The 12,688-nt window shown below is 45.4% G+C and overlaps 1 protein-coding gene across 1 annotated transcript in view; it reads left to right on the top strand.

Annotated features, from left to right (window-relative positions):
* The window catches only part of GPC1 (glypican 1), a 197,979-nt gene that overhangs the window by 159,962 nt on the left and 25,329 nt on the right, over positions 1-12,688 (top strand). Inside the window, exon 3 of the mRNA XM_015638168.1 lies at positions 9,338-9,729. Within this exon, the coding sequence (XP_015493654.1) occupies positions 9,338-9,729 (392 nt within the window). The remainder of the gene's footprint in view (positions 1-9,337; positions 9,730-12,688) is intronic.

The raw sequence follows: 12,688 nt of genomic DNA, 5'->3' as shown, positions 1-12,688 counted from the left end.
CCAGTGCTCCGCTGCAGTAAAGGAACACTTCTTTCTGGAGTGAAAAATACCTCTGCTCTAGAGGTGTGTGCTGTATCCAGGGTGTATATCACACCTTTTAAAACTGCCAGCAACCCTCGGTATTGTTAAACTTTGAGTTTATTTTACCCTTGGAGAAATGGAGCCCTTCAGGTCTTGCTGAGTAAACGTGGAAAGGAACAGGCCTTTTAATTTTACTGCCTTTATGTTCCTGTCAGTGATAGCTGTGGTGCTTATTGGTTTGCCTTTAAATGCAGGCTTTCTTGGAGGAAAAAAATGAGAGCTAAATTTATCTCACAAAATTTCATTTATCCAAAAGTTCAGCTTGCTCTGGCTCACTTATCCCAACTCCTACTACAGTCCAGAGGGAGAGGAGTGGCTGTAAAGAGCTCAGCTGATGCTAAAGAGGGAGGTGCCTGCCCTTCCTCAAGTGAGGACTGAGCTGCCAGGTCAGACTTGACTCCCACATTATGAATACTACCCACACATCTCCTCAGTCCTTATCTAACAGAGAGGTTGCTCTGAAATCTGTTTGATAAGAGCCTGCTGGGGCAATATTTGCAGTTCATCATTTGCTTCAAGTCTCTGGTTGTAGCACAGGTATATTTAGAAGGTGCCATGATTAAAATCCCTTGGCAGCTCAGATCCCAGGAAAACACGTGGGTAAAATAATCTTAAGATTCACATCTCTTGTATTTGCTTATCCCACCCTGGATGCAAACAGAGCAAATCCTCTATTTGGGGAGGGAGGTTTCCTCACAGCAGCACAGCTCTTCATTCTCTGCCAGGCAGGCTGGAGAGGCACAGGGAACAGGGCTGGAATTAGATGGTTGAAAGCCCCTGTGAGCAGGCTAGCCTAGGTGCAGCTTGTCTTTGCTTCTCACACACTCTCAAGCACTTTACTTGTGCCTGGGAGCAGCACTGCAGCCCAGCTTACTGCCAGACAAAATGGGCACAGCTTAATTCCATCTCCTGCTCCATCATCCCAGCCCTGGAGCACCAGTGCAGCTCCCCACGTGCAGCTCGGGGCCACCCTCCCCCCACACCTGCCCTGGTTCTCCTGTTCCCAACACAGAAATTCCAAGCCTAAACAGTCAAGGGCCTACCAAGCAACTGGCAGAATGTGTTGTGGCATTTTAAATCCCAGGGTCTGTGTGGTGCCTGCAATTCCTCTGCAGCAGGTGCAGGCTGCCTGCCCCAGCCCCCTCCTCACTCTTACACTGCCAGGCAGGAGGGGATGCTGGAGCAGGCTCAGGTGCTCCAAGGGAGAGATGCTGACTCCTGTTAGTGCTGCAGTCTGTGCACAGGCTTTGCTTCTGTGTCCTGCCACTCCTACAGATCATTTTGTGTTCTTTACCCCCAGCCCCAAGTGACTCTTGTCTCTGAAGATTTCTTGAACTTGACTTCAGAGGTGCTGTAAGCTTCGCACAGAGCTGTTCCAGGGGTCATCAGGATGGAAATACTGAGCACATCGAGATCATCAAAGCCTAAAGTGGTTTCTTCACCAGTTTGTTTTGGAGAGAACTGCTGCTGGGGCTGGAGAGGGTCTCTGTGGCTGTGTTTGTGACACCCAGACTTGTTGCTGTCACCTTGGGTGACACCCTGTTGGGCCCTAGTGCTCATCAAGAGGACATGCAGAATACCCAGCTTCCCACTGTTCTGGCTCTCCTCTGGGGAGCTTCCCTGCCAGGGAACATCCTCCACTCCCTTCTTTTGATAGCTGGATCCAGTCCTGCTTGACTTAGATACAGGCAACCTGTCTTGGAAAATTGTAGAAACAGAGGAGAGGCAATATGCAGAAGAGGAAATAGCTGCAAATAATTACATCTCTCTGCCATTCAACACAATGAAATGAAAATGTTATCCAAGTTCTGGCAGAAAAAGTGCAGTTTCTTTGGAGTGACTGGAGGTGATTCCTCCTGGGCAGAAGCTCTTCTCCTCACTAGCAGAGCCCTGTTCCAAATAGCATTTTCATGTAACAGCATCTCTTTTTTGCAGGAAAAGCTTTTTGTTTTCTCAAAAAGCTCTCCTTTTCCCTCCCACAAGAATCAAGCTGTCTGCTGTATGTCCCAGTCTAAACCAGTTTAAGGAAGGCCAGCTTTTGCTCTTACCCAAAGGCAACTTGAGTAAAAGATTTGAGAGATTCAGTCAAATCCTACATCCAAAGCCTGCTTTCAGTGTTGCTCATGGTGTGTCTGTTCTTTCAACTAATTCATCTCAGGAGACTTCAAAGACATTTACATCTGTGCCTTGAGTAGTTAATTAAGCTGAAGAAGATGGAAATTAGTAAAGGAATTATCAGGTGAACTAGCTAAGGGGGAGGCAGCAATACACTGTGTTGAAAGATGAGCTCCTGGGCTGGAGGGAGGTCCCAGTCGTGGTTCTCAAGACAGGCCTAGACCCCATCCTGATTAACAGCCCCATTAAAAACTGGCACAAACAATAGGAAATGCAGTCAGGAGATTAATTGGTGGCATAGTGCTGGGAAAAGTTGTCACTACTGAAGAGGATAGTGGATAACCATGACAACCAAAATAATAGAAATGGAGTGAAATTCAATATTTCAGAGTTAGGCGTACAGCTGGGGATTAATTGGTTGGAAATAGCAAGGGGGAGAATTAGGGATGTACCAGTTGGTGGCAGAAAGTCTGTGAAATGCTAATGCAATACATTCCTAAAAAAGGCAAGTGCAGTCCTTGCAGTATTCACAGTGTTACTGCCAGTGAAGGAAAGGAGATGTTCTTTGTGCTTCTGACCACCCACAGCTAAGAAGAGTTAATACCAGCAGAAGAGGTGAAAAGAGCTGGTGGAGTGATCCAGAGGACTGGAGAGCCTGTCAGGTGTAAAGAGGGGAAAGTGCCCTTTGTTTGTGTAGGAAGGCAGCATGGATACTGAGAAAGTGTGAGACTTGGTGTGTAAATGTCTCAAAGAGTAAACTCCAGGGGAAAAAAACCCAGCAATTTACAGAATACAGGACCATATTGGCAAAGACCAAGCAGATTGAGAAGGAACTTGGACCAGAAATTGAGAAAAGAAATCCTCCTATCAGGGAGGTGCCCTGGACCAACCTTCCAGCAGGAGTGAGGTCTAAGTCTTGAAGTGCTTTTGTGCTGGGTCCTGAGCAGGTTTAGGAAAGTACAAAATTGATCTTGCATGGCAGAGTTGGCACTTTCTGTCTCATTGACCCACCACATCTCTTCAGCTCTTTGTTCCCACACAGTTCTCAGCACACACTCCCAGGACACAGTCACATAGCATCACTTCACATATCACTCAAGTGGCTCTTTGGAGCAAGTCCTAAAGTCCTAAAAGTTTTGAAGTTGTATTACCAAAAGGTATCATAATTCCTACATCCTAGCACATTCATTCACACCGCTCATCCTTTGGCTTCTAGAGAAAACCTGATTTTATTTCCATCTGTTTGGGCTTTTTTTTTGCAATCTGAGTCTTGGTTTATCCTGATGCCTTTTTGGTCACAGCCACCAAACAGGGCATTGGGAGGGATGTACATGGGAGTGATCCAGAAAACAGCAGAGAGGGACTGTGTTCCCCAAGGTGGCTCAGGATTGAGGAAACAAAGCAGCAGTTTCACAGGAGTGTGAAGCTGTGGGGAGAGAGGTGTCTCCCCCAGGAAAATGGCACCAGGACTGCTGCATCCAGGGCTATCTGCACGTGGAGGCTGTCACTCAGTCTCACTGTGGTTATTTCCTCACAGTCAAGGTATGAACCAGAGTATATCACTGCTCTTGGATTGATACCAGCTCTTCAGCACAGCATGAGTAGTACTGAAATTAGTAATAACAATTTTATAAATAAAGTGTCATTGTACTTGCTCAAGTGAATAAAATAGACATGAATGCATTTGATTTGGATTTTAATGGCTTAAACCTGTTGCTGAATTATTCCCTGCTAATAGTAGGTTGACTGCAGGAACAGCATTAGAACCAACTGGAGAAGCAAGTTGGTGTTGGGAAGTGCAGCAGGGTATTAAATGGGAGATCAGCCCAGGAAAAAACTCTTCCTCAGACCAACAGGGCTGGCACAAGCAGGAGCTCTCATACATCTCCATCCTGTTTCTTTCCCTGCTTTGGCTGGGGTTCAGGACACCACAGAAGCAGCTACATTTCCTCTCCTGTTCTCAGTCCAGTCCTGACACACACATCACCTTGTTCATAGCATGATTGCCCAGCCTTCCTCCAGAGCTCTGTGGCTCTGGCCCTGTGGGAATTCCACCACAGGCTCACGTGCTTGCTCAAAACTGAGAACTTGCAACACAGGCTCTGGTACTTCCTCCTCCCCATGCTGTTGTCCCCACCTCCACATGCCCTGGCAGTTCATGGCAAGTCCCTCAGACCACAAACACAGCTCACCAGGCAAAGCTGTCTGACCAGCAGGAGGGGTTCATTTCACCCACCCACCATTGGTGTTCCTCCAGTTTCAACTCTGACCTGTTGTGACATTTCATCTGCAGTTTTCTTAAAATTTTACTAATATGCAGATTGAAAGTAATTCAGTCACCTTTCTCCATTTCTCATATTTCCTCTAGCATGCCTCCCAAATTTGATGGGGCTTGTAGGAAGCCAGCTCTGCTGCCTGCCTAAAGAGCATCTGGGTGTTCTTCCTTCAGTGATCTCCTTCCCTCTTGCATACATTCCCATTCCATCGTTGTATTAGTTGAAGAAACCCCAGTGTGTTCCAGATGTTGAGTGATCAAATGGTAGCAGAGAGCTTGGATAAAGTATTTGGTGCTGAGGGGGTTGAGAAAGGAGAAACTCAAAACTTTCTATCTTCAGAGAGAAACTGCCAGTCCCTGCCGTGCTGTTCACAGCTTCCCAATTTGAATCCAGAGTTGTGAAAATGTGGAAACTGTGAAAATATGAGCTGCGAACACTGGGAAGCTGTGAAGCAGGGAAATGGGTGGGGATTTGCAATCTCTTTTGAATGCAAAGGTTATAGATTCTGGTTGAAAATTTAATTCTTTGAGAAGTAAGTTTTTGTCACTACAACAGCAAGAGAAAGCATAGCCAAGGTGGCAGAATTGTTTTGGTTGTAAAAACCTTTCATTTCTTTACTCATAACTTTCTGGCACTTTTTCATTTGAGGCAGAGTTCTTCAGACCTGGCCTCTGCCAAAAGGCAAATTTCCTTTGAGCAAAGCCAGTTGTCTTGTTTCTGAGCCTGGAAGTGAGAAGCAATAATAATAGTAATAAAACAGACTTCCATTTCATTTTATTTTTCTTTTGAATACTTTGCAGCAAAAGGGTGCGAAAGGTGATGTTTCATGTAGGAGCAGCCTCGGTTGAGGAGCCATGCCTTGCATTGGCCCAGGGAAAATTGAGTTTGATGTGTCTGAAGGACTGGTGTTGTTGAAAGCCATCTGCTGGGCTTGGCAGTGTCGTGTCCCTCAGCTGGCAGTGCTGAGGAAGGACCCACCTGACAATGGCTCCTGAAGAAAACTTTTTGAAGGAGGAGAAGGCCAGTCATGGATTTAGTGGGTGACTGACAGAAAGGTGTCTCTGGCTAGTACTGTCAAATTCCTGCAGCCAAGAACAGCCAGGAGTTTTTCAGCACAGGTCCATGGGATGTGTAGCTGCTTTCTGGATTGTTCCACTCAGGGTGGAAGCAAATGCATCCTTTCAGAGGGAAGGGGACCTCTCAGAGCCACCTCAGCTGTGTTTCTTCCTGCAGGGATGGGAGGGCAGTGGTGTCTCCTGGAGCCAGAAGGGCTTTACAGCTGCAGCACCAGCTCCTTGAGAGCCCTTTCCCTCCATCCCTGCCACTGATGGGGTGACAAATCCCTGTGTGACAGTGCCCAAGTGCAGGTCATGGCTCGGGCCTGCTGCCAGCACAGATGTAATAAATGGAATTGATTCCTGCTAACTAAATTGTAACTGTTATTAAAGTTTTTATTAGAAACAATCAAGAAAAATACTCTTACAAGGCAGATGTACCCCTTTGCAGATGTTACATGTCAAAATTGAGGTACAGGATGGAGTTTAGAAGATAAATGGTGTCTCAGGACCAAAACAGCCTTGAGATGGACAAAATTAGAACGACTTTAGGCATTGGGCCTAAAAATCAGTAAATATCAGACTTATTATTAAAATTAGTGGACTTCCATAACACAACACTTAGTACACACATGTAAACCTGTAAGGTTATCCAAAGGACAATGAGGAAGAGGAGAAGCCTTCACCAAAAGGCCACCAAAAGAAGACTGAAGACCCCCTAACAACAAGTGAGGCATGTGCCGTGAAGAAAAGTGATGTAAAGTCAGAAAAATCAGAAATAGGAGGAAACTTACAGCAAACATTAATGAATATGTATAAGCATACAGTGTATAAATTCAGCTTATACACTGGTTCTGTACATGAGGTGGGGTGAGAAGCCCTCCCCGTACCCCAGTGGGTTTTGCTTATGCCTTAACCATCCTTAATTACTGGCCAACTATATCCATATATATATGTAGAGATATATATCTGAATATATTTACTAAATTGTATTTTTTTATTAAATTGTATTTTTTATCAAATTTTTATTTACTAAATTGTATTTTTTTACTACATTGTATTCCTTTTTATATTACATTACTAAATCATACTCCTTTTTCCAATTTATTAAAGCATATTATCAATTAATTAGACTTGGTTGTTTGAAATAATTCCTCAATTAATTCCTTCTACATGAAATCAAGGTAGAATGGCAGGAGCCTGAACTGTGCTTCAGCAAGTTGTGTTATCCCAAGGCCCTGCATATCCTTAATTTATGACACTGGTCTAAACTCATCAGCAGGTTGGACATTAGCAGGCAGGGAGTGTTAAGGAGAACTGGGAGATCCCAGCTGACACTATACTGAGGAACAGGATAGTTGGCATCCCTCTTGACAAACCTCACTTTATCCTACCTTCTGATGCTGCAAAATGGGCATTTAAATTCTCTGCCAGGTCAGCCATTCATCACAAACACGTGTAGACTTAATTGCTAATTAATTTTCCCTGGCTAGGGTAGATTTTTTTCCCTCTGTTTGTGAAATCTAGAAGAACTTTGTGAGAACCAGCCACAAATGAATTGTCTGTAATCGGTGTTCCCTCACTTGGGTAGAGAAGTAACAGTTCATCAGCCCTTAATTAGCTGTGACTTTTTTGAGAGCAGTCTCCAATTTTTTGACAGTGAGATATACATCTTGTTTCTCTTGTAGCAAAACAAAGAGAGTAATTTTGCCTTGAACTGACAAATTGGGCTGTGTTTGTTGGTGTTTTCTTCCTCCTGATGGTGAGTGCAAAGCTGCATGTCGTACCTCGATTGCTGAGCAAATTGTTCAGTTCGTGTCTCTTGTCACACGGAAGAGAACACTGATTATACAACGAAAAGAGTCTGAGCTCAGTTTAATTAACTTGTGAATGGGAAACCAGCGGTGTTTGGAGTGATACATTAAGGGTAGGGAAGAGCTTTAGAGACCTCATCAGCATCAGAGAAACTTTGTATTTTGTTTCTGTTGCAGGTGAGGGCAGCATCTCCTTTAATTAATCTTTTGGGAATAGTTTTTGTCTTTTTACCCTGTCGAGAACTCCCCACTGCAAGGTCATAGGTGACTTTGATGCCCCAACACCTGATGTCTGAAGAGAGAAATCCAGTTTTAGTGGGAAGGGTGCATGATCAGTCATTTGAGAGATGGAGGGATCCCAGTAATAATGCTTGGAGATACAAACTTCCAACCCAGTCATGTTGAATAAATTTCTTCCCAAAGTACCATTGAAAACCAGTTTTTATTCAACATTCCATGTTTTTACTTTCTGCATAAGTAATTCAAACAGACCTCTGGTAAGACCTAGTTTGCTCACAATCTTTTAAAAACCAAAATCTCTTAGACCAAATTTTAACCTGTTAAGCAGCACATGATAGTTGCTGGAGAAGGCCAGGCTATTAATGCTTGGTGTTGCTTTGTTAAAATAGCAGAGGAATTTTCAGTATTAGTAACCTGTGGTGCAGATGCAGAGGGTTCTTTTCATTTGTAAGAGTGTAAAACTTGTTAAGTTCTAGCTTCATTCAAGTCTGAGAAACCAGTGAGAGATTATTAACACAGGAAAGCTTGTATGGCCCTTCTCAGTCAGTGAATATAAGCAAGACCTGTGGATGTGAGCTTTACTTGTTCTACAATTTTAGAGGTCTTTAATTGTAGTCAGTGCCATTCCCTCAAAAAATGCTTTGTTTAATAAAGCTTTGTACATGCAGTATGCATTTCTCAGGAGCTTCTCTTTCTTTTCTTATATGTCTAGCACTGTGAAGTTGACTTGTGTACCTAAATAAATGCTGTTGGATTTTAATTGAATAACAGTTTCTTTTCAACTAGAGCTTATCATGCATCACCAAAAAAAAAAATAAAAAATAGTAATTTAAAGACTAGTTTAATCAGGTTTGCCTCAAAAAGACCCTAAAAGTACAAATGTAATTGAAATTAAAATTAGTATTTAAATTCTTTTTCCTCTCACTAACTTCAGTGATGATTAAAGTTGCTTATGTAAATCTATTAATTGGATCAATTATTAATATTATTAATAATTAATATTAATAATCCTGCTATGAGTTCCCTAGTGTGCAGTCTCAGCCTGAAGGTAGCTGGCAGTTGAGAAGGTGGAAATGCCTAAAGATGTTGGTAGGGGAGGAGTCAGATCTGTAATTCTTACCGTGCTGTGTGTAGCGAGGGGGTCACATTTCAGTCACATCTGAGACCAGGGGTGTAAAACCACCCCGTTATTTATGCTGAAACTAAAGCAGGATGCACACCCAAGTAAGCCAAGGGGATGAGAACCCCAGATAATGTTGGCCTCGGTTAAAAAACACTTGTGTGCCTTGGAATCCCCCGGGAGATGTGCCTGTTCCTGGCACTGCCCCTGGACTCTGGCTGTGCCCAGAGCCAGCCTGGCTGCCACGCCAGGGATGTCCCTGGGAAGGGTTGGCACCCTTCTGGCATCCCTGCTTCATCTCACCTGCTTTGGAAATAACGTGTGGCAGCGTAGGGTTTGTGTGAGCAGTGCCATTTGTGGAGAAAACTTAAGAGTGACTCTGACACCTTGTGAATTCAGAAAAGAGACCCAGCTTTGCTTCCAGCTGAGGCTGCCAGAAGGGCTGGACAGGCCCAGGCCAGGGGAAGGTGTCTTCCTTCTGTCTTCATGGCTGAGGCTCAGATCTGAGTCATGTTGGTTGGAGGAAAAGCTCTGTTAGGGCCCTTCTCTTTTCTCTTTGTGCTGCCAAATGACGCAGCCTGTTGGATTCCAGCTTGTCCGACTGATACATCACCTCTCCTTCTTCTCATCTTTCAGGTTATTTCCAGGATTTGTTGAACAAGTCAGAAAAGGCCCTTTATGACGCCTTTCCAAGCATGTACGGAGAATTGTACACTCAAAACGTGAAGGTGTTCAAGGACTTGTACAGCGAGCTGCGCCGCTACTACCGCAGCTCCAACATCAACTTGGAAGAGGCCCTCAATGAGTTCTGGACACGGCTGCTGGAGAGGCTCTTCAAGCTGCTGAACCCCCAGTACCACATCACAGACGAGTACCTGGACTGCATGGTCAAACACGCCGAGCAGCACAAACCCTTCGGGGAGGTGCCCAGGGACCTGAAGGTGAAGGCAACCCGAGCCTTCATCGCGGCGCGCTCCTACGCGCAGGGCTTCCTGGTGGGCAGCGACGTGGCCAGAAAGGTGTCTCAGGTATGCTGGGTTCTCCCTTCTCCTCCATCCTCACGTTGGCTGCAGACACTCAACTGCTGCTGTTGGGAGGGAGGGTTATTTCCCCTTCTTTTCATTGCAAAGGAAGCAGATGCTTTCCAGTTTTTAAAAATAAAGTGCTCAAGGGTTACCCATCAGTGGGAGGGAGCAGCAAACCTGGAACTCTACAGGCACTGACAGCAGTACTGAGGCAGGGAGATGTAACTCACCACAAATCAGCTTTTGCCTCATTGTAACCTGTGCAGCAGTGCCAGGGAGATGTCACCCAGCCAGGCCATGAAGCCATTCTGCTGCTTGCCCAGATTGCTGGTGCTTCCCTGACATGCCTCTAAATCACTGCTTTCCTCCGTGATGGAGATGTGCTGTAGGGTGTGCAGAGCTGGATGGCCACGAGTGTGCTGGGAATACAGGCAGAGGGTTGTGTTTCAGAGGCTGGCAGCAGGATCCTGTGTCTGTTTATGTAGCCTGTCTCTTTGTACAGCTTCTGTGTACAGAGAGGGGGAGTTTGTAAAGTGCATTGGGATCTTCAGGGATGAAAGGTGCTATATAAATGTAAATTAACATGACTGAATCCAGGGTTCCAGAAGGAAGGAAATTGTCTCTATTCTTTACTGCAGAAGGAGCCTTTCAGAGCCAGAAGAAAGTGATTGTCCTGAAACAAGATAGGCTTTTCACACAGGTAGCAAGGAAAAAATCCATAATAAAAAAATGGCTTGCATACCTCATGTGGAGATGGGAATCAGCAGGTGTGAGAATCAGGGTGTGATTAAACTGTGAATGTAAAAATCCAGAACCACAATTCATTTCCTCAGAAGATAACGTGTGGTGATGCGGAGCAGAGGACAGTCCCACTTAATGCAGCAAATCCAGACTTTGATCTCAGGAAGAAACATTAATGTGGTAACGGTGACAAATGCTTTAATTTATCAATGTGGGACTATAAAACTGTTCAGCTACCCAAAAGCCTTTGTACATCTCATTAACATCACACTCTTCTGACACCTAAGACAGATAAAAGAGGAGAACGATGTAATTTCGGGGGACAAAAGCAAAACACTTTTCATAAATCCTCTGAATGGCAGAGATTTCCAGCTCAATGGGCATGATCCTGCCTGTAGCTGAGATTGGTGGGTAAAACAGGCTGGCAGGGAAACTGCAGGTTGGTATCAGCCAAAGGGAAGGATCTGAGATACCAACACCTGCAGCAGATTTTTCCCCACCTTTATGCTTCTGGCCCACTGGATTTTGATTATGGTTCCCCCTTTCTGAATTTTCCTTCTCTTGAGCATCACTTATCAAACAGGATGTGGGGAACATGACAAGTCACAGATCCCCCTTTTCCCTCAGCTTCCCCCAGTCCATTCCTTCAGGATGGAGGGTTTTATAGGAGGGTCCCAACCATTCCTCTCTCACAGGAGCCCTCCCTGGCTTTGCAGCTAACCCAGTATGTTGCTGTTGCATGAGCCGAGTCAGAAAACCTCAGCACAGTCTTCTTGAGAACTGATTTTGTTATGAGGATCAAAACTGGCTCATTTTCCCTGTCTTCTTTACCAACTTTCTAGTTGTGGATTTACTTGTGTCAGATGGCTGTGAAGTGCTTGACTCAACCCACAACTGGTGCCCTGGTACTAGTCTTTTCTCATGTTGCTCTATACTTAAAACATTAGAAGAAGGTCAGAAACTGGAATGCAACTTCCCTGTCAGCTGGTAGCAGCAGTCTTTAAAACTATCTTTTTGAGTCAGAATTTCATAGCATTGGCGAGTGTTTTGCTCAGGAAGATTGAGAAAGCCTGTTGAAATGAACACTTAGAAATAAATTAGCTAGCTTTGGACTTCAGGAAAATGTAGATTTTATTTGCAAATCCCAGAAAAACTACGGATTTCTACTAAATCTCCTCCTGGTTTCAGCTTCTCAGACATTTCCAGGTCAGTGTAGCCCCTGTATCCTGTCGCTGTTTCAGGTCCCTGTGCAGAGGCAGCGTTACTGGGCACTGTAGGGAAGGGATGATGCTGTTTGCCAGAGTTCCTGGCTGTCTTTAAGTGGGGGAGAGCCGCCCTGAGTGAGCCACAGGCATGGATTTAATGAGATTTCTTTAATCCCCGCTGCCTCTCTGCTGTGCCCAAAGTGTGTTTTTTCCCCAGCCTTCAGCTGCCCCAGTCTAAGAGGAAGCCACAGTTTCAGGCAGCCCTTGGCCAGTGGCTGGCAGGGATAGGAACAGGAGCCACGTGTGGGAACCCCTCTGTGTCCTGCTGGGCATAAATAGTTTGAGGTCAGACGTGGAGAAAATGGCAGAAGCATTTTTCATCTTTACTGCTATCCAAGCTTTCAAGGCAAAGTCACCCTGAGAGATGCAGGCTCTGACACCAAGTCCTGAAACTTCTGATTGGTGATGGCTGCCACCGAGCTGGCCTGACACAGACAGCGGTGACAGCGCTGCCACCTGGGCTGGGAGCTGGGGTGGGGCTGGAGTGGCTCTGGCAGCTGAGGATGGATGTGCAGGCTGGCACCCTGCCCTGACACACCGTGAGGAGTTACAATGGGCCACGCCTGGGCAGCATCTCTGTGTTCATGTGCAGGTTCTGTGTTTCTGCAGCTGTGCTTTCAGCACAAATTGCAGGTTTTCAACTAAGCTGCACAATGTCAAGTGTGTTCTTCATCACCTGCATGAAGTAGCAGCTACCAAAATGGCAGCAGCCACAAAATCCCTGGTGCAGGACACTTGAAGAAGCAGCTTCCCCACGGATGCCACCTAGTGCTGTGCGCCAGGGTGAGAGAGAACAAATATCCCAGTTCTGTTTAGGATCCTGTTTGTTGGCTGTGAGATTGGCAGCTGCCCAAAACCAGCTCTGAGCTCCAGCATCATGTGAACAGGAGAGGGCCTTGTGCTGGTGGAGTCACTGCCTGCCAGCTGCTGCCCAGAGACCTTCTGCCCTGAGACCT

This window comes from Parus major, chromosome 9 (assembly GCF_001522545.3).
Source record: "Parus major isolate Abel chromosome 9, Parus_major1.1, whole genome shotgun sequence".
Lineage (NCBI taxonomy): Eukaryota > Metazoa > Chordata > Aves > Passeriformes > Paridae > Parus > Parus major.
The sequence above is the reverse complement of the archived record's forward strand: the minus strand, read 5'-3'. Positions and strand labels throughout refer to the sequence as shown.